At 42.0% G+C, this 22742-nt stretch overlaps 1 protein-coding gene across 1 annotated transcript in view; it reads left to right on the top strand.

The window, feature by feature from the left end:
• The window catches only part of pex14 (peroxisomal biogenesis factor 14), a 51486-nt gene extending 29081 nt beyond the window's left edge, over window positions 1-22405 (top strand). The window contains exons 4-9 of the mRNA XM_008282574.1: window positions 2945-3070; window positions 5753-5838; window positions 7743-7845; window positions 12150-12247; window positions 18031-18122; window positions 20015-22405. Of these exons, the coding sequence (XP_008280796.1) occupies window positions 2945-3070; window positions 5753-5838; window positions 7743-7845; window positions 12150-12247; window positions 18031-18122; window positions 20015-20495 (986 nt within the window). The 3' untranslated portion in view covers window positions 20496-22405. The remainder of the gene's footprint in view (window positions 1-2944; window positions 3071-5752; window positions 5839-7742; window positions 7846-12149; window positions 12248-18030; window positions 18123-20014) is intronic.
• Window positions 22406-22742: the final 337 nt, after the last annotated feature.

Here is a 22742-nt window from a genome sequence, read left to right on the forward strand (position 1 = left end):
TTTGTCATCAGTACAAGGCGATAAAGCAGGGAAATGAGAACAGAGTCCCCTTTTTTTAATACATAAATGAATACTCTATGAGAGTGGTCATTATTTAGGGCATGCCATTTTCAAGCAGTTGAACGGAACAAAATGACATGTAGAATCTCCCTCGCCACTACGGCATGAGAAACAGGTTGAACTTTTTCTTAATAACCCATTGACCTCCATCTATTTATGACCCCTGCCATGCATTTTTTTTCTAAATACGATATTCAAAATGTAAGTAATTTTCACTCAAGGGCAACTTCATAATTCAGGCCTTGGAGGACAGCGAAAAAGGCATTCACCTTTTAGCACCCAAAATATTTTAGTAAGCAATTTTTATAATTGGCTGTCCGGGCTAGGTCTTGACCCATAAAGTCCAGAAGTGCCAAAATTGGAGAAATAGATTTAATGTAAGAGCCTTGCTGCCTCTTTGCCCTTAAAAAAATGCTCAGAGAATATGAGCCACTGAAAATAGAGCTGTAAATAACCTGACGAGCAATGGGTTTTCCTTTAAATAAATACCGATCAGGTTTATGTTGAAAGACAATAGAAAACGTAGCCCAGATATGCAGTTTACAGTATTTATAGCTGTAATATCGAGGTGCCAGCACCGTAATTTCATGCCCCAATGAGAATGGCAAGGTCAAAGCAAATGCTTTGGCAGAGCATCTGCTAATACGGTGACTCATAAACAGGCACTGCGTGTATCAGGTGCACCAAATAATACAGTATAATGAAATACAGAATAGCTTTCCATTATTGTTCTTTTTTATGGTGTCGTCATTAGGTGTAATTTATGTCTTAAAAAATTCATCTCCCCACAGGTCGATCTGAAATGGAGGTCCAGGGGTCATTCCACAGGTTTTGGAACCCATAATAAATTTCACAATCCCTTTTTTGTCTTTTCCTTTTATATGTAAAACTCACTTTCACCTTGTTCCTTTTTCTTTCGGATCTAAGGGCTCTTTCATTTGCTGTTGTCTTCCCCTCGACAATAAACAGATCAGAGCCTACAATACAACTTAGCAAGCTGTAATTTGACTAGAAAACAGCTTTAGGAATTTCCATGTATTTTATTTTGATGTTTGTCACAAAACCTTTCATTTGCTGCATAAACAACATCAAAGATGCGAGCAGCCATTAAGATGTACATACATTAGTCTCAATTGCAGACTAAATGTAGAGACTTCACATTTCAAGGTGAAAGGATTTGTTTTTGGATTATTTCTCCTGTTATTTGGTGAAACTGAGATCGTTGCATGTCTCACTCAATAGTCTGTCACCATGTAGTCTGCTGTGGTCAGATGAATCAGGAGTCCAGGGACACATTATTGCTTATTTGACAGTGCAGTCTGACTGCACAAACTCAGCACATGGCGCTCACCACTTCCTGGCACTCAGGACCTGCTGTAGACTACAGCCTGGCCAATATTTGCCTTCAATTATTCAACAATTTTCATGGCCATTCCTCGGAGCATTTAAATAGGTGACTGGAGGGACCTTCTCTTGGCAGAAGCCGTGTGGTGGATTTTCAAAGAATTTGTCTCTGCTTTTGGACTCGGATAAATCAAAGTGTGATTTCTTGTTAAGGCTCAGCCCGCTCTTCAGATTGTACCCACAGTCAGGCTACTTAAACAAATGACCAATCATTTGATTAGAATATTTTGATATCCACCTTAAGAAATTAAAGTTTCAGCCTCACGCTGTTCATATCGGTTACAATCCACGTGGGTGTTACTGTTGGCGTGTCTTGCGAGGGCCACTCTGGAGGTCAGTACCGGAAATATTATGATCCGGCTCTGTGCAGTTACTATTAATGAAAACTTAGAGTCGTCTCTAGAAATATTGCGTCTTTCCAACTTCTCAATGTCTCTCAAAGGACAGACTAAACTGTATCCTGAGCATGTGTAAATTCTCTAAACCATGAGAGAATAGTTCCAAGTAAAAGACTCTCTTTCAAAGGAGATTTTCTGTCATTAAGCAAAGAAAAATGATCAGAGAAACTAATGGTAAAATGTCAATACAAAGCCCCTGTTAAGCTACAGGGACAAGCGTACAACAGTGTAACGTAAACTGTGCTGATTTTTCATCGTGCTCATCGATGCCGGAGCGCTACAGCGTGTTCCCGTTTCGGTTATTTGTCTGCAGCTTACTCTTAATTGTTTTGCTACAAATGGGTTAATGTTGTTTTTTTAATGTAGTTCATCAAAAGTTGTAATCATTTTCCTTTGTTTAGTCGAAGATGCTCATTAAACGATGAGACCCACAGCAGTGGCAGCATATGGCGCCTGAAATAAAATCCTTTCTTGCCACAAAAGGAGATGTTCATATTAGATTTTTTTTCTCCTCCCCTCTGATTCTCCATCAGGGAGCCCTTTGCAATTTAATCATCACTAAAATCATTAAAAAGATCTGAAGATTAAATTATATTGGCATTTGCAAAATTATGTAATACATTTACATTACAATGAAGAAATTAAAATAATGCATTTTCGCTGTCTGGGGTGTATGAAATCTCCACGTGGGAAATATAACTGGAGAAGTGGACAGACTCTTATTTTCTTTGCCTTTGGTGGCAGTTAATAGGCTAGCAGAGTTTCGAATTTCATTGTGCGAACCTTCCCGCACTATCTTCCGTTGATGGATGTCCCTGAAACAGAAAGTCTCGGTGGAATTTCTGAATTATGAAATGAAAATGCATTTTTAAGGAGAGGGCTGGTAAAATTGAATGAGATTTGACATACTTTCTCTAAATTGTACTTAAAAGATTTGTGGGGAGCTTGGGAAGTATTTAAGTGTACATTATGATAGCCAAGGAGCCATTTGGATTTTCCCATTAACGCGCAGTCGCTGCACATCCTCCGAATTTCTAAAAGGTGTGTGCGTGTGTGTGTGTGTGTGTGTGTCTTGATTCCAGGACTGACAGATGAAGAGGTAGAGTTGGCCATCCAGCGCTCTGGCAGCACAGAAGAAATCCTGCCTCTGAGCCCTGTGGGGCCCCCACATCCACTCCATGCTACTCAGCTACCTCCTGCACCGCTCAGTAAGTACATACATCCTTTTCTCGCCTTTGACACCTGTGCATATACATGATATTAATATTTATGTGTGCTCGCTCACTTCCGAAAGAGTTTGTAGTTGAGTCTAATTTAAAAGTTAGATCTGCATCCAGTGCAGGTTTGCTGTTAGAGATCTTTCCTCTTGCTCTTTGATTAATTTAAAACAGGATTATCTGAACGCTTGCATCTTCACCAGTTGATGCATACCATTCAGGACACACCTTGATTGTGAATTCACACGCAGGGAATATGACACTGCACAGCACAAGCTTGTGAAGTGTCTTGCCATCCTGTTTCAAGGGGTTCCACCCTGGCAAGACCTCACACCGCAACCTGTATCTTTATTACCTCAGGAGGTTATGAATGCTGTCCACTGATTTACCAATGCAGAATGAAGTCCGCGTGATGCTTAACCCATATGACAATGATTCCAGATGTATTCCACCCTCATTTATTACCACACTGTCCTTGACTCCCCCGGCATCTCATGTTTTGTAATGAAAGTGATGTTGATGGGATGGCCATGTAGTTAGGGAGACTCACAGCTCTCTGTCCATAGTGGGGGGTTTTATATCAAAACGGCTATAAGAGAGCTGCATAATGAGGTGAGAGCGGGGAGTCTTGTATGGGGGGTCATGCTGAAAAGAGGGGGCTACCTCCCTTTGATGTCCTTCTTATGGGGACGGTGCACAGGGACCCGCATCCATCTCTGTCGAAGTAATGGATACTCTGATCTCTATTTCCACACGGTAGAAGGACAGGAAGGCCTCCACTGAACCCAATAAATTTGAGAGGAGATTGGAAAAACGGGGGATGGAGACCACAGTTCCACGGCTTAAGTGACCAAATAAAAAAAGGAAGATGGCAGAGTGGAAATGGTATAGAAAAAGGGAGAGACAGAGGAAGAATGGAAGGTCCAAAAGGAGGGGGAAAGAGCAAGTGAAGACCCCTGGTGATGCAGTGAGGCTTGTTCAGGGTCAACCACCTATCCCAAGGACTCCCAGGCCTTTCAGATGCATGGTATTCTGGGATAGGTGACAGTCTATCGCAGCTATAATGTTGATGAAGACCCAAATTTATGTGGTTACCATATGGATGTTGGAGAATGATTCAAAATTTTTCGATAGGAAAGGTTACAGGTTCATTGCTGAATGCTGCGGCAGCAATGAAACTTGCCCTTGAGTAAGGAGAATAAAACAGCATTCACCTTGAAAATGTTCCATATAGTCTGGTATGACAGTGGGTCTCTCATTTTATTTGCATGTAAAATCACACAAGTGCTAAGGCGCAAGATCAATCTGGTTTACTTACTTCAAGCCAGTAAACATGTACCACATAACCCATTAGGTGAAATCAGACCTGTAATAGAATATCAGTGGTGTACTTTAGTGGCCTAGCCTCTTAATAATTTCCTTTTCATTTTAGCCCCACAAGAGTAAATAAAAGAAAAAGAAAAAAAACAACTCACATATTTCCTCCAGACCTGTTTGTTGTTCAGTGTCATTTTCAGTTGAATGCCTCTCTTAAGTGGGGAATTTCCACCTTGACAGACAGTTGGCCTGCCCAGATGACAGCTTGCACAATGACACACTTTCACATTATCTGTCACTCAGCAAAACAGTCAACTTCTGAACGCACAAGTACACTTCCCCCTATACCTTTCTGTTCATTTTAGGTTTATATACAAACAATGTAATGGCCCCCTCCTCGCAAAAAAAAAAAAAAAAATAGCAGTGGAAGACAATAGTGTCCTTTATGCAAGAGCAGGATAGGGAGTGTTTGTTTGTTCCTGAGGCTTAAGTATGTAAGTACATTTCTGAAGACACTGTACAATTCCCTTTTCTTAAAAACCCCTTCTTATTGAAAAACAAGTTATTTTACCTTGTTAGTATGTCTATATGGTGGTTTTTTTATGCTTTAGAAGACACATAATGAGTGAAAAAAGTCATCAGCTCAGTGGTCATTTCTGCCTTGAGACTTCAGTGCATCATAATAACAAATCTAAAGAAACAGTTCTCTCAACCTGTAGGGTGGGACTTCCAGTATCGTTGTTCTTCTGCAGAATGTGGTTCAAACATGTATGGCTGACTGATAGTAGAGCTTTATGTTGTGTAGAATAGTTTTACAGTGTTTAAGTAGAGCGAGCTGGTGTGCTCGAGCTGCAGTGAGCGGCGGAGGGCTGGGTGGAGATAGATGCAGGGACTTCATAGATCGTGCAGAGTTCACTCGAAGACATTTTAAGGCATGATGGGGTTTTTTTCATGGTAAAATCTTCCTAATTTGTAACTCTGATACACAGAGATGAGTTTTTAGAGGTTTAATCAAAGTTTTTATTTATTTTTTACCCCCATGTTTTGTCTCATTAAGTACAAATTGTATGCTTAACATCTCAACTAATCATTGCGCAAAACCATGTTGTTGGGGTTTTAAATGTATGCCAAATGTGTTTTTCTATCTTCCCCACCCATCCGTTGGCTTCCATTGATTTCATTTCTATACAGTGTGAAAATCAATTAGGTGACACTTGCGCGTGAAACCTGCCCGTGTTGTGTAATCCATCACAATGAAATTCGCATTATTAGTACACGTTAGAATTTCACAGTGCGATAATGCGTGAAGTGTTCCAAAGATCAGTGTTTTACCCCATTTGCTTCTACTTCATCCAGGTCCAGCAGGATACAGATGGAGAGACTACGGTGCGCTCACCATCATCCTGGTGGGCATCGCGTTTGGCTGTCATCAGCTTTACAAGGCAAGTTACACCACACCCTTTTTTTTTTTTGACTGTGTTTCCTCATTGACTTTATTTTCGCAGGGAATCTTAGTTAAACATATTATTCACAGCATCCTAAGATCCGTCAGTACTGCCTCTCTCATACATTACACTGACACTGGTAAGCATTGGTTTATGATGAATTACAGTGCTAGAATAGAAGGCGCCTCGGCAGTATGTAACATCACTCTGGTCTTGTTATTAAAGCTACCCCGCTTTACGTCAAAGCATGATGTCATTTGAACCCCTTCTTTTTAACTTCCCCTCTCGAGTAGATGTTTTTTTTCCTTTAAAAAATAAATTTGCTAACACAGCACACAACCATTTTTTTTGACGTCCTACAGACTAAAAATAATCACCCTGGTTTTTATCGGGCTTAGCAGCCCTTGAACATGAGCTCATGAGGCCCCTTGTCCCCGGTGACATTAATCCCATAGTGGTTGTTAGTAGTAGTCTGAGTGGCATGTGGAAGCCATTACTCTCGTTTTAGAGGAGGACAGGAGCTCCAGCAGTAGCTCTTGGCCTAGATGACAGGCCGTTCTCCTTTGTGTGTATAAGAGCGAGGAAGGGAGCACATACGATGTTCGTACATATGCCTTCCCGACCCTGTCAGACAAACCCGCTCCTCTTTAGATCCAGTCATGCGCCATCATTTCACTCTCCTTTACAGAGCTTTTCATAAGGCTTCACACGAGCGTTCAGGGCCTTCTGTCGCTCATTCCTAACTCTGCAGACAAAAACACACTCTGCACCAGTCCACTGTTTCCTCCATGCAGCAGGGTTTGCCAGCCACCAGTCACCTGGGAGGTGGGATTCCCTGGTGGGACGGCACAGGTTGCTGTCATGTCACTAGAGCGTAGCGCCAGTCGCACCATATGTCCAAGCTTCTGCCCATACTTTATTTATGTTATGGTGCACCTTGTAAACACCACACTCCCAGCAACCCACTTATTAATTACCACGTGTTGACACCCATTTAATCTTTTTCTCTAAAAAGTGTTTATTACTTGCGCTGGTGTGGCTGCTTGCCACCTGAGCTGGAGAGAAAACCCGGCAGAGAGCTAGAAACTGGCAGCGAGGGATTAACTCACTCAGCCTTAACAACAAAAAAAAACAACTAAATTGTGATTTTGAAAACAGATCAGCGGGCCCCTTTAGGGACGCATGGACCTTGATTTTTATTCGGTGTACTTGACTCCACACATACGTGTAAAGGACTGAATGAAATACTCACAAGCTGTGTAACACTGGATAACAAACATCCTCATTTGGCTGTCAGACATGCATATCATTTGGTGGAGTTCTGTTTATTCGGCGGCAGAGAGATGACAAACAACATGACATTGTTTTTGGTTGGGGAAGACTATTTCCAGTGTTCACCACCATGTCTTTCCCTGTGGGCCTGTCGGTCGCTTTCCTTACGAGGGTTTGATTCATTTAAATACTGTATGTTTTTAGGGTTACTGCTTCCAGAAGATTTGTCACATTTATGCATTTTGCTTTTTTTAATTTAATTGGCTACAATAATACATTTATTTACGGTGGTGTGCGATTTAGAAAAACAGCAACTCTAGAACCAGGAAATATTTAATGCTTCTGCTTGATAAATAAATGACTAATCGTTTACAAAAAAATGATTAATTCTCTTACCCACTAATGGTTTCAACACTAGATGTGTGCAACAACCTATTATCAGTTGCTTTGACATTTTGCTGTAGAAACGCATGCACCTAATCATGCAGTTTAGACAGTGAGGCACGAGTCCAATAAAACAATGCCTTTGACCCGACTCTGCCAAGTCTGAATGGCCCCGTCTTTTCCTCATCTTTCTGCCCCTTTCCACCAGAGAGAAGTGTAATATTGTGCCGTGCTTTTAATTGCAGAAATACATCCTTCCCCTCATTATGAGAAGCCGAGAGGACAAGAAGCATCTGCAGAGGATGGAAAGCAACATTGCGGCAATGAGTGGCACGCTGACACAGACAGGTGAAGATTAATATCTTCATCACTTTCTCCCTCCTTAACATTTTCCCTCATTTATCTGTCGCCAAAATCGGGGGGCCCCGCACGTTTTTAACAAATGACGCCGCTGTCATTTCGCTTTAATTTGAAATTGCTTGTTTACTGTCAGGCTCGGGCTCAATTAATTACGTTTCGCTGAAAAGCTCTTAACCTCGGAATATTAATGAGGAGTTGGGAAATGACAACTTTTCTTTCTCCCCCCCCTCCCCTCCTCACCCACCCTTCCCCCTCTCACTCCCCCCTCCCTCCTTCAATCCGTCTCTCCCCCCTCCCCACCTCCACACCTCCCTGCACCAACCCTCACCCCCCCCCCAATCCAAACCTCCATCGCCATCATCATCATCCACCCCTCTTTCCCGTAGGTGGGCAGAAAGTTCATTTTAATTTTGTGTGCGTGCATGTGTGTGTTTGCGAGCGAGGATATGTGTGCGGCGTGGCACTGTGTGGCGTCTGGGCTCAGCACTGGCCCTAGTGTGATTAAGTGCACGGTGACAGGTGCGGCTCCCATGTTGGACAGGTGAGGAATCTCAACCTGGCTGTCAAGACGTGGAGCGAGAGAAGCGGGGAGAGAGATGCTTTCCTAGCTCTTCGTCAGTATAATTAAAAATCCAGGGAGGCGTAAATGAGAGAGGCACTCTGAGAAACTTTGGTCTCGTTAACAGTAGTGTTGAACCGGAGTATGTTTTCACCTGAAAAGTACCAATCCCCCCCGTTTGAGAAAAAAGGTGCCCTGACAACAACAAAAAAAAAAGAAAGAACAGGCTCTGGCAAACTGTGGTGTTTTTGTATTTTGTTAATAATAATGATGAGGATACATTTTTATTTACACAGTGTTTTTAAAGACTCCTCAAACTACCTGGAGGATTTTAACACTTGCATTTATTTTATTTATTTCAGCCACAGTATCATGAAGGCAAAAGGGAGAATAAATACACAATACAAACAAGCAAAAACAACCAAACCCAAAACCTACAATAATGTCTGAAAGCAAGTAGTTTACCTTATTAGTTCCTACCAGCTTCATATCTTTTACATCTCATATCTTGCTGTTTCCTGTTTGCATCGAACCTTCTATGACTCTTTAGAAACTCCAGAGCCCATTTGTCAAGCAACCTTTTTCTGTGATTCTTTCTTAAACAGTTTAGATCTCATTTTGAGATCATCATCCAGACTGTTCCATACGTTTACCCCGCAAACTAAGGCACAAAGTAACAGGACGTGAAACCAGACAACTCTTAAAAAGTGAGTTTTGAGTTACTTTTATGACCGTGTGCGTGCATAATTTAGGTCGGTGATTGACTTTTTTTTTTGTTAGAAATAGAGTCAAATCAAATTGAGTCGTTTTTAAATTTCATAACTCACAGTAATTTGAGCTGTTTTCTCTTCTCCATATAAGAGGCAAAGTAAATAAAAACTCCACCTCAGGAGTTTCTTATCCTACAATAAATATGTTGAACTTGCCTTTCCCAGTTGCCGAATTATTCTCTGTATTTTAAAGCTTTTGTACTGAATAAACTAGCAAAAGACCTGTGCTTTACTTCATTTTTTTGTAGCAGTACACAAACAAAGAGGAGCCAAACCTGACTCATAATAAACAGGATTCGCCAGTTTCAACACAAGCGCGCTTTGTTTAACTTTCCCTTCATCTCCAAATTAAAACAAATTAACAATTTGAGTTTACTGCTGCTGTCACGGAGCCACGCAGTGTAGATGAAAATATGGCTGTTATCATTTTATCCTGTCACACCCATGCTATTGTTTTCTGGCTGGCTTAGGTAGGTGGAGGGTAGCAATTGTGCGAGATCGCGTGCGAGGCGTGCCACCCTGAATCTGATTAACAAATATATGCTCTTTTATGGTCATTTTCTCCCAACTATGCAAACACATTTCCTCTGGCTATTTCACTGCCCATTCTTGCTCTACTTATCACTTTTTGGAGATTTGCCAACTTGCAAACCCTGTTTTGTTTGTCAGCAAAGACGGCACATTTCACAGCCAGAGTCTTGCCGTGTTTTTTTTCTTTTCTTTTCTTTTCTTACCGGTGAGCAGGTGAGACTCCAGTGGGAGAAAAAAAAAAAAAAAACACAGGTCTTTTCTTCAGCCAATGTGGGGAACTAATTTGCTATGACTGCAGTAGCCAAGCTGCTATTGTAGTTAATGACTGTTGTAGTTAACAGTTGGGGAGAGGGGTTGCAATTACACCGCGAGTTTTCTCCCCCTGCTTTCCCTTTGTCTTCCTCTCCCTCTCGCTCCCTCTCTCCTCGCTGCACTGAGTAATAGCGACCGACTGCCTCGGTGCTGCCAATTGCTTGAACCCCCTTTTGTTAAAGTTCATGTATTTCTCTAGTGCCAGGCGCAATGAGGTGATGTATCCTTTTGAATGGGGACTACATTAGTCTCTCTCGCCAGCCCCAGCTCAAGAGTAAGGGCCTTGACTCCCATTATGATTTGCCTACAACTTCACACAGACAATTAATGAATGGATCTTGGAACTACTTCAGCGCACCCCGGCTGTAATGGAATTGTGCGGCTGTTTGGGCACTCTTTGTTGGTGGGAGCCATATTGGTGACCAGCTGGCCATTAAAGACAGAGACAGGCCTGGACATATGTAGTGTACATTATATCGAGGTATTTACTGAATAATTTACTGAATACACAATGTGCGCCCTCCTCGCAGCAGCTGCAAGCCTCACACATCATCTTGTCTCTGATTCTCCCTCTGTCACACACACACACACACACACACACACACACATCGCAGCAACAGCCTCCTTCTGATTCATGCCTGGCCAAAGTCATTGACTTTATTATTATTCTTGGCTTCATGTCTGTGATAACTGGGAATAAGAAGTTATGCATTTTTGTCAAGTGTCTGAGCAGCACGAAGGAGTCAACTTAGTGGAGAGACATGAAAAGAGTTTGGCTGTTTTGGCTGAAGTGGGTGAAGAAAAAAAAAAAAAAAAAAGTGGTGCCAATGGTAATTCAGGAGACACAGCATTACAGGCTGGCAGAGTGACCCGCACATCTGGATAAGCTGTTTTGCGGTGAGGTGGAATCAAAGACTAATAGGGCAGCTCTTGGTTTCGAGTGCACACCCTGTCATAGTAACACCTTTTTAAGCAGGGATAGCCACGGTATTTTAGTTTTATTGCCGTCTTCAGAAAGCTCGGTCACACTCTGGATCACAAACCGAGTACGAAAAATGAAATTGTTTGCACAGTGGTCTTTGGGTCCCGACCAAAGGATCCTGCTCCAACTCGTATTGGAAGAGATCAAAACGTTTCAGCACCCCACCTATATTGATACAGCTCCACCCATTTAAACACAGGTGTCACTACAAGATATTAGCGTCTTTGAAAGATCAAATATTTTGTCTGCGCTGTGTTTTCTTTCTTTTTTTTTTTTTTCAAAAGAAACACAGCTCCCAAGCCCGGGCTCTCTTGTCTTTTGTCCCGGCCCGGGTTAATGTGAGAGTAGGTTTCTCTACATCCCGTCCAGCCGGCTGCAGCTCAGGCTTTTAACCATTGGCCTGACAACCTCAGCAGTGGACCGCCACAATATCTGTTGATGTTAATCCTATTAGGCTTGATTTAACACTTTACACGCCCATGATTTATATGAATGTTTATTGGTTTTCTGTAATATAATCAGCTCGGGGAAACTTAATGCATTGTTTGGTAATACACGCGTGACTGGAAGCAGGGGGCAACAAACTGTGCCCGGTGTTATTTGAAATCATACACCTTCGTCCAACACCAACACTTGAACTAATTCAATCTTCAAAGTCAATGGAAAAAGAACAATATTTATTAGGATTAGGGGGGACATTTTGTCTGGCAGCCTCCTCCCAAATGAGAGCCTTGTTTTTTCCTTTGTTGATCGTTTGAGGATTTAAGATGCATTAGAAGGCAGTGTCTGGGTGGATAATGGAAGGTTAGAGACTGTTATTTGATTTAAGTTCAGACACTAGAGATTAATACCTCCATCGTATGTGGCCCCCCCACCTCCCTCCTTCCCACCCTCCGCCCCCAACGCCTCGGACCGAAAAAGCCGCGACTAAAGTTACCGAGTATTAGCTTTGATTACAATTCTTAGAGGACGGCTTTGATCAAGCGACACGAGTTGAGTCACATCGGGTCTGTCATCATCTCTGTGGAAGTACACATATTCAGTTTTGTACCACTAAAATAATCTCATCATGCAATCTGACTTCCTGTTTTTTCGCTTTTGTTTTTTTTTTGTCTGTTATTCTGCTTGTTTTTCACAGTCAACCAGCTGCAGCAGACTCTGGCCTCCGTACAGGAGCTCCTGATCCAGCAGCAGCAGAAAATCCAGGAGCTCTCTGAGGAACTGGCTGCAGGAAAGGTAGCTACCACCAGCATCCTTCACGAAGCACCACCGCCATTTGCTAGAAGATCGGGCCTCACATCACCTTGTGCTTTCCACTAGTTTAACCTGTGAATTGTATTTTTGTCAAAACAGATGGTGGCACATTTTTTTGTGGTTAATCCTAAATTCCTAACAGTCCATCTAAACTTTACCATTTCCTTCTGAACGTATATTTGTGTTTTATCTTTCCTACAAACTGTCACAAGTGAGATGAAACAACTTCACAAAGCTGGCAACAAATGAAGCTTTTGCTGTCGTTGGGACATGAATGAGAAATTACGGATTGCGCCTCTAAGATCTGTGATTGATGATTCTGAGCGAAGCTGGACAGGCAGTAACTTTGCAAGTACAGAAGAGCTCAGTAAAACTCGAGTTACAGGTTAAAATCTCCAGATTGATGAGGAGATGCAAGAGGGTTTTCGAGGCCTCTGTGTACTAAACTCTTCCGCGCCGCTCAAGTCATAACTACCTAAGACAGACAGCCTTATTATACTGTATATCATCAGAACACAAGCTACAAAAAAGTAAAGTGCATCTCATCACGGGACCATAATCTTTAACCATATCGTTGCTCTTCGCCTTGATTTTTATAGACAGTGTCCATAATCTACTCAGAATCGTAAGTGTTTCGGTGAATCGGACTGAGTGATTGTTCTAAAAACTTATGTGCAGGGATGAAATGTTGCTTGCTTTTTATAACGCTGCTCATAAATCCTTTTATGATCTCCGGGCTCTAAAAATTGCCTCGGAAGAGACAATCTTAGACAATGTTTTATGTCCACAGCTTGTTAAGCACATGGGTGTGTAACTGTAGCATCTGGATATCGCAGGAAAACATATGCGGACACATCTGCTTCGGCACAAACCAGGAAGAAAAATATGGATCTGTTCCCTGGACGAGCTTCATCAAAAACTGACGACTCATAGCTCATTTTGTACCGTTTCAAGTTCTGAGCCACACATTTCTCTCCGTGTGTGGTGTTAGAAAAACAGCAGCGGCCCAGATCGGCATGTGTGATTATTTGGGCGCGATGATATGATTCGACCCCACGCTGGTCTGACACAGAGCCGGCTAAGGTTTTCCGTCACCAAGCTCATTCTTTTCTTTCGTCATCTTTAAATCACAGATTGGATTAAAAAGTGTCTACTTCATTTGCTATGAGTGCCTTGTTGGACAGCAGTAGTGTATAAAAAGTATATTTCCCATCAAAACACCCATTAAACAAATCATAAACTGTGCTTTATAGTTATAGTGTTGATCTTAAATTTTCCCTGTGAGTCGGCACGAGGCCCTCTGTTGTCTCGGGCCATGGGGGAAATTGGGAAATTGTTTTCAGGTCCGGGATGTTTGATGAGAAACACATGTTGGAGCTGGAGAGCTACTTATCATTCACCGTTTGTGGCTTTCAGGGTTTGCTTCACCACGCTGCTCAAAGCGCGCCACGCTTAGCAATTATACCTCTCAACGCGGAAATGTGCCTTTAACCCAAAACACATGGAGACTTCTGTTTCCTCAGCTGCTAAGTAAACATTTCTCGTAGTTTGAAACCGCTCAATTGCGGAGTGCGTCTACTGTCCCTAAACTGGGGACCTCATTATGGAGGAGAGTTTAGACCGACTGGCTCGTGTCCACACACAAACGCACACTCGCAGACACGCACACACACACACACACACACACACAGGCTGATGCTGCACATTTCCAGACATCAGAGCCCGGGACGCTTTTCTGTCTTTTCCCCCTATTTTCTTACTTATCATGATTCTGCGAAGACGTGCCGCTGTGTTCTACCGCTGGTGTTGAGGATGAATTCGCCTCAGGATGATTCATCCCTGATGTTAAACAGCCAAGTCTATTTCTGCTCCATTATCATTACAAATCTGCCTGTTAACTGTGTTTGCCCTGCTGTCTCAACTCACTGATCGTTCTCTTTATTAGTGGATACTACATAGAAGATTAGAAACCGCCTCCTTGCTTGCGTGAGACGAACTGCCAGTGGGAAAGTGCATAAATAGAGTGAAATCAATTGCACTGTACCAGTGTTTCCACTCAAAAACACTCCTCTGGGGACTTCCTTTTGAAACTAATTCCATCATAAATATACATGTGTTACACGAAAACACACTGTCTGCCGGCGGAATAACTGTGAATTAATTTGCCTTCAGACGCTCTTAAACAAGGCTTGTTAAAGATCTTATCTTGTTGCTAATGGTCCACAGGCATTTATCTTCATTTAGCCAGATGCGCTGCCGTCCTTGGGTGCTGCTAGAGTTGCTCTTTTTTTTTTTCCCCTTTGCTTGTAATATATATTTTTCTTTTTTTCTTTCTTTCTTTTTTTTTTTTTCCTGAAGCACTCAGTTAACCAGCAGAAATAGGCCGACCCCTATCACACCCAGGCACCCACCCGAGACATATTAGTTACAAGGCTTTTAAACCAGTTAGAGGAAATCTTTACTATGAGCAGTATTAACACAGTAAAAAACACATCCAGCCGGCACAGTGGTGATTGATAATTTAATAGGTGGCGCCACTCGGATAGGGCGAGTTTGTGTTATTTCAGTTGTGGCAGGTTGTCTGTTGGTTGTTTGTTCATGCATAATGATTTCTGTGATGTGCAGTGCCAAGTGGAGAATTATGTTCTCCAGTTCTTAGGCCACACAGAGTCCTTAGAGCCGTGCACCTGTACACCAGGAACTGTGGTAAAAGACAAATATCAGAGAGAGGAGAGGAGACAAGCACTTTCATGGCTCTAAATATATATATTTTCTATTGCACAACATACAAAGAAGCACAGGATTCAATTTCAGAGGTCAGATATGTTTGCAGTAAAAGGAGGCCTCTAAACAGCTCCAGCCGTATGCAAAAGTTTGGCAAATTATTTATTTTATCAATTTGATGTGGAAAAAAGATGAATAAAAGACCTGAAAAATATCTTTTTTCTTGTCGAGCGCTCAGTATGAAACAGTTTATGTCCACATTCTGGAGACCAAAATACAAAACGGGCTAAAAGATGTTTTAGATACACTCATTTAAAGATTCCTTTTTTTGAGCTTTTCACCTTTATTCAATGGGACAATGTGGAGGGACAGAAGATGCAGGAGAGAGAGCAAAGAAGTGACATTTAGCAAACAGTGCTGTCGCCCAGAGAAAATAAAATGAATTTCAGATACATATGCAAAAAAAGAAGCTGCTGATATGCAATTGAATGGGTAAATATAAACGTAGAAAAACACATGTATGTGTGTGTGTATATAGACAGACAGATAGAGATGTATATATACACATCTTTTCTCTATCTATATATACATATTTTCTCTATATATACATATATATTGATCAAGAGAGAGTGAGGGAGAAAAAATATATATATAAAGAGAGAAAAGTAAAATTGTCAGTTGACACATACCAGCAAAAATAGCTTCCATTAAAAAAATGTCATTTAATTTTATTACAGAAGCAAAAAAAACCCAAAAATCTTAGTGTGTTACTGCTGAAATAATGTTAGGAATGGTCGTGTAGGTTGGACTGTGTGCTGTAATGTGTAATGGAATTATCTCTTAAAAGGCGCTTTTGTAATCAAAGCTGATAAATAATTGCAGAGGTTAAATATTTTGATCAGCAGTTTGCTAAAACATCCCAACTTACACACTCGTGCGGTCTATCGGATCTCTGTCAGCACTTCAGGTTGGGCTTTTAAAGTCGGCATACTTTAATTCTCTGCAGTCACTGATACCCCCACCACTCAGCCTCCACCCAAACACCTAGTGCACTTAACACACCGTCCTTACACAATGTGTGTGTATATACACACTGACATAATGTATCTCAGAGCTGAAATTCAGCCCTGGCCCAACATTTAATTAGGTTTCTTCAGACTTAATAAGACATATGTCAGAGTTAGTGTTGTGTGACAAGCCTTGATGTGAGATATTATATGGTGCTGCTCTGTAGATAATGCATATTATGTATGTAGCTGGTGGTTAACAAGTCTGCTCCAAAGCCTTCTTTCCTTACGTTATGGGATATAAGTATATAAAAATCATCACATTTCAGCTATTTGGAGAAATCTGCCTTTTTCCTAAGTTGATTCCTTGCCTTGGAAATCGTTTAGCTCAGCCTATACGGCAATTAATTTTTTTCAACGTAAAATGAGAGAGAAGCAGAATCCAGCCTTATTATACGGGTGCCTTGGGGAGGCGAGGGATTAAGATGGTTCTAATGAGGTGACGGCTGTAATAAGAGTGTCTTCAGCAGGCCTCCAATGCACCACCTCTAAAACACGGCTCCTTATCAGCGAGGTTTAGTAGCCGATAAGAGCCAAAAAAAAAGAAAAAAAAAATCCTCCTTCCCCCTCGCCTCCTTTTTCTGTCTCCCTACACTTCTCCTCCTCTGCCTCCCTCCATCCACTGTAAATGAGTCTGATCCCTTTCAGATGTGATTCAATTAATTTCTCGTAGATTTAATTACAAGCGAAAGAGTCCAAGTTATCCCTCTCCCCTCGATAGGGGGTCCACGCTTTCTAACAAGCTTCCTCTGGCGAGTCAGGAGAGTCTTAATTACGGTTTTTACTTTTCTTTTATCCCACTTTTTCCCTTGTCTGCTCCTTCTACTCCCTCTGGTCTCATCACTCTATTCTCTTGCTCTCGCACATGTTTGTGCTTTTTTTTTAATGCAGGAATAGGCTAGGAAAGAGGAGCAGTTATCTACTTACTGCTTCCCAAACATTTCGGTGTCATCGCCAGACGATGTGACTCATCATGATTAGTCACAACTAAAGAGTGATGCTGCCTTTCAGATCGCTTTATTGGAATAGTTTTGGAGTACAGATGTGAGAATGTCTCATAAACTGTAATGCCAGCCAACGTTTTTCCTTCTTTTCTTCCATGTTGTTAATCTTTGCGTGACCCCTCTTTGATCCTGCGACCCTTTGGGTGCTTTAACATACATCACTGGCCCAATGAAAACATGTGTGTCATGTGTGTGCGAGCTCTTCCCCATTCCACTGTCATTCATGTTGCAGATTTTGCTCCCGCCACAGTTTAATCAGTGCATTTGGCTGTTGTCGTGATGCTTTTTTTTTTTCTTTTTTGTTCAAGGCCTTTATCAAAACTCATCATTTTATAGCCGCCTCTGTCAAAGTCCAGCCTGTCCCTAAAAAAGTGCTGCAGAGACAGATTTTCGGCAGCAATTTGCCATTCAAATACTTTCCCATTATGCACCAGTGTGAGTGATAACGCGCGCCTTTGATAAAAGACAAAAAGAACAAAACAAACTGCTAAGCTTTGGTCTGCCTTCATGAATGTGGCCATTGTTCAAGATAATCATTATCCAAAACACTGCACACTGGCCTAATCTGTTCTAGATAGTATGGAAAATTATGTAAAAAGCAGCATGATTCCCTGGACTTTCTGGCGGCTTATAAACGTGGCCTTACTGAGGTTGTTTGTCCTGCTTTCTGTCGTCACCAGCAGCAGGCAGCTGTGAGGTTGTTATGGTGATGGATGACCTGACTACACGAAAACATTTGGCTTTAGCATTTGCATTTGCCGTATTTGTTTATGTAGCATGTCCCTTTTTTTTTATTATTATTTATTTATTTTTTATTAGGTCATATCGCTGTGACCAAGCACAGAAAGACCTACAGTGTACCGGCTTTGTGCTGCGACCCCGCGTGTGACCCCGGCGGTGCTTTTGTGTCCGCGTGTGTGTTTGTGACAGTTGTTGTGTGTGTGTCTCACTTGTGTTTTTTTCCCTACAGTCATCGTCGTCAACCAACCGCATCCTGGACAACCAAACAGTTGGAGAGCTGAAGGCTGAGATCGTCTCTTTGAAGGGCTTACTGCTCAGCAGGTAACAAAGTTATCCAGACCCCTTTCACATGAAACAGACCAGGTGTGTGTGTGTGTGTGTGTGTGTAGAGAGGCTTAGGTCTTGGTGTTTCCGTGCACTTTTGAGTTCCTTGATGCAGTCCATTTGAACTATTTGACAGCGTTAAACCGGAGCAAAGCACCATCAGCTTGATCTGCCAAACAAACGGTTTGTTGACATGTGTTATATCTTTTCCATGTGATTTTTGTCTTTTAATGAACATTTTTACTTGCTTTTGCACTTTAATTAAATTTTTTGTGCTTCTTTTTTATTTGCTTTTGGTTCGAATGAGCTAATAAAAACAGCTCATACAGATTGAAACACAAAAAATCTTATAATTATATAAATAAAACACACAAATAAGTACTTCCAAACATGGCGCCAAGAAAGCCAAGCAGCAGTTGCGTAGGTCCCCTTAAAGAGTACATACATGCAATGATTGTGAAAGTCAATTGTTGACTTTTGAAACTAGTTTCACAAATCTTTATGCGGGGAACACGTACTACTATGATGACTGTTGCCATCACATGACTGAAGCATGGAGGGCTGAGCTGGCACCCAGCTAATGCCTTGTGATAGGACTGCCTTCCCTCCTACGTGCTGAGGAATCCCATGAGATGTGGTTGAAAGCCGAGAAAAAGGGCCGACCAACACCCACAGTGCATATATATTGTCCCTGAAGGTCTGAGTTTAAATCTCACGCTTCTTTTGTGCTGCGCCGCTATAGACGGTCTGAAAGTTTGTGTCTGAATGCATAAAACAAAGGAATACATAATGTCACATTGCTCTTGCAAATTGCACACTTGATTGCACCATTCTTTCACTTCACAACTTGGCCAATTAGCATACTGCAGGCATCAGCTGGTCCTCTGAGTTTTAATGCTTTTATTGGGAAGCAGGATAAACACACATGTGCACAGTTGGTCCAGCTGAACTTTATGAGTGCGAAATGAAGGATGAACGTGGAAAAAAAAATAAAAAAATTACTAATGCGAGCTGAAAAACCTGCCAGGTCCTGATTACATGTAGCCCCCTATAAAATCAGATTGTACCTACAATGTTACTAACAAGGTGTAAGGGAATTTGCGTTGTATGCTGCTAGACGTTCCCTCATTCTTTCCTGCTTTGTTCCTCAATCTAGTCAGGCACAGCCCAGCTCAGTCGGGCCCATTAGCATGCATGATTATGTATCAGTGTCTATAATGAAGCCCGAAGTAAGAGTGTACATCAGAAAACCAGCAAGGACAAAAATTGCCTCAGAACTGTCTAGTTGAGCATGTTTCGTTCCTCTCATACATTCTAATCAGTAATAATCCCTTTGTCATTTGCCTTTTTGACTTCATCCTGACTCCCACAATGAGTTTTCTGGCAAAGGCTTGAATCACAAAATAAAGGCTCTGTATCACCATCTGTCTCCAAACTTGTTCCCTTCCTGTTCACATGATTCAAATCATCTCCAAACTGTTTTTTTTTTTTTTAAGCCCCAAGAAGTGCTGAACCCATTCAACGTTGTCTTTTTGATCTTAAAAGCTGCCAGTGGGTGTAATTAAAAAATCTCTGCGCATCTTTACCAGGTGTGCTGAACATCTGGCTATTTGGGGGAGAAAAACCATTTTCTCTGCTGTAATTATGAGAATTAGATGGGATGCTTAGAGCGTGGCTGCGTGCAGAAACGTAAACCGCTGCTGAGGATGTGTTCTTAGTCAACACCTGACTGGAAGCTATATATAGTTTTTTGGTCACAGTATGCCCAATTATGGTTGATTACATCGTGGGAAAGCTCTTCACACATTTCGATGGCAGCGAGGTCTTTGATGAAGTTGTGATAAGGCCTAATTTTGTTCATCGCTCTTGTCTTCCACCCCCCTCAACAGGAGACAATTCCCCTCAACTCCCACTATACCTAAGATCCCCTCATGGCAGATTCCCCTGAAGCCGCCTTCGGTGTCCGGCTCGCCGTCCGTAAACCACACCAACAGCAGCAGCGACATCTCCCCCGTCAGCAACGAATCCACCAACTCTTCCCCGGTCAAAGACGGACACCACATCCCCCAGGACGTACTGGGAGGGCCCGACGGCGCCCACGGCATCAACGGGGACACCGTGGGCCTGGTCGCGACGCTGCCACTGGATCAGGTCCGCATGGAGGTGCAGGGGGAGGAGGAGAAGAAGGAGGAAGAGGAGGAGGATGATGTAAGCCATGTCGAGGAGGAGGAAGAGGAGGAGGAGGAGGAGGAGGAGGAGGGTCTGAGCATGCAGACAGAGGACCGGCGAGGTGGGGATGGACAGATTAACGAACAGGTGGACAAACTGAGGCGGCCCGAGGGTGCCAGCAACGAGAGCGAGGTTGATTAGACGACAGCAGAAAGCACAAAAAAAAAAAAAACACTCTCCAAAAACACCACTTCTCATCTCCGCCGACGCCTCCGCTCCTCTCTGCTCACACACATTCTGCTTGTTTTTGTTATATTGTTTTGTTTTTTTAATATGTTTAATCCGTCTTTACTGTGTGTTTCCACTTGTTTGCGTAACATCGTATAGTGTCGAGCAGAACGAGGAGAAGACGTGGGCGTAAGAAGATGCTAAACTGACAAATATTGGAGTGTTTAGTGACACATGGCTCACCACAATTCACTTTTGATCATGCAAAACGAAATGACTGCACGCCGAGCCAAGTGTCGTTAGGTTTCTTTGAAAGGAGGAACGACGAGCAGTAGTCAAATCCGAGCGACTTTAAAAGCCTGTATGCAGTACTAACCGTGTGTGACTTACTGCTTTTAATTTTCATGATTTGATCAGATAATTCACAGCTTTGCCTTGGTGTCCTTGTAATTGTACTAAGGCTCTTGTTCAGACCAAAGAGGCAGCGCTGCACAGAATATCTCTGCTGTTACAGTGCAGCTGTGGGTCAGGAATCATATGTTGGTACTTCAGTCTCAAAGTTACCGTGAGCTTCCAGTGGAGCATTAGCAGAGTTTGTCTCCCTGTTGATGGCAATAGGAGAGGACAAGCTCTTCCAGGGCCGGAGCTTTTAGCCTCTTTTATGTGTCCTTTCGCATTGGTGTCAGTCTGTCAATAATTCACAAGGCCAGCAGGGTGGCATTTGGGTGAAATAAAAGCCCTGAAATTCGAGATTAGAATGTGATGACGGGCTTTGTTCCATGCCGGTGTCAGAGTGCTCATACGCTCAAAGGAGGGGAAGATGAATGTTTTTTCCCTGCTTTCCTTTATCACTGAGGGCTGAATTGTGCATCTTTTGCGAGTGTGTTTGTGCGTGGCAGGCGAGAAAACCCAGACTGTCTGCTGAGCTGTATCTGTGTCTCCAGCAGGGCAGCTGATTTGGTTTGTGAAGTATGTTAATAATCAAATGATCAACAAATAACAGATGTATTAGTTCATGCAGCTTGAAATGTCAAGGAGGCTAAAAGCGGAAATCTAATACAGAAAGCCCAGTTGCATTGTATTATTTTCTGTGACAAACCCTCCGGTCCAAATTACGTAGAGCCTCCTACAGTGAGTAATCTTTACAGAAAACGGCGCCAATATTTTGTAATTAAGCTGCAGTAAGACAACGAGTGCTGCCACAGATGGAAGTTGCACAACTCGTATCACTTTTGTTTTTTGTTTTTCTTTTTTCTCTCAGTGTGGAGGTGGATAGGGGAAGTTAAAAAAAAAAATGCCCCATGATTGAAAAGGAAAGTAATAAATGAATACTTGACTTATTGAATTACTCACTCGGTGTCGAGCTAACAAGAACAGTCCGTGAATGAGAAGGAAGGATATCAGCTGTTGTGCCATTTTCCACCTTCATCACATGGCCTTCATGGAAACACAGAAAAGGTAGAGGGACACTGCACCTTAGCGAGACACTGGGCCTGATTACGTTTAACGATGTTGATGGAGATTATCGTACTGAGAGATGGCAGTATGCTGTAAAGTCTATTTTTGTGATGTAAGAGAGATGAATTTTTGTGGATGAATAACTTTTGTTAAAATAAGTACAGACTTAACATGCTTCGCAAAACACTGTAGTTTCAGTAATTGGTCCTAATTCTAACTTGCTAAACACTGTCTGAAATTCAGCCATAACTGTAATAAATTTGATTTATCTTCAGAGGAATCTCTGTTACATTTGTTTTAAACCAGCTAGACACAATATACACTTGACTGTATCTACTGTACCATTAAAGGATAATCCTGGTATTACTGGGATTTTCATGTTTATATTAGAAAACTGTTATTAAATTCAAATCACACAGAACGTGTTCTTTAAGTGGGTTGTGCAGTTTTTTTCGGGGGTTTATTTTTGATCTCTGAGATGTGTGTGTGTGAATGTGGTTGTGGATGCTCAGGCGCAGGAAGGTTTACTGCAAGATTTTTTTACTGCTTAGCTAAAAAAAAAGACTCTATTCTGGGATGCTTATTTTATATTACTTAATTAAACTGTTATTTGAAGTTGCATTTGCAAGTTTGAAGCTGAAAAATTTTTACCTTTTGACAAAATCCAAAGGTCCTCGAACACTAAAATCATTTTTAGGTCAAATCTCTCTGTGCTCCCTGAGGGTTTTTTTTTTTGTTTTGTGTCTCTTCTGCTAACCAGCT

Source organism: Stegastes partitus, unplaced genomic scaffold, assembly GCF_000690725.1.
Source record: "Stegastes partitus isolate 25-593 unplaced genomic scaffold, Stegastes_partitus-1.0.2 Scaffold278, whole genome shotgun sequence".
In the NCBI taxonomy this organism is placed as follows: Eukaryota; Metazoa; Chordata; class Actinopteri; family Pomacentridae; genus Stegastes; species Stegastes partitus.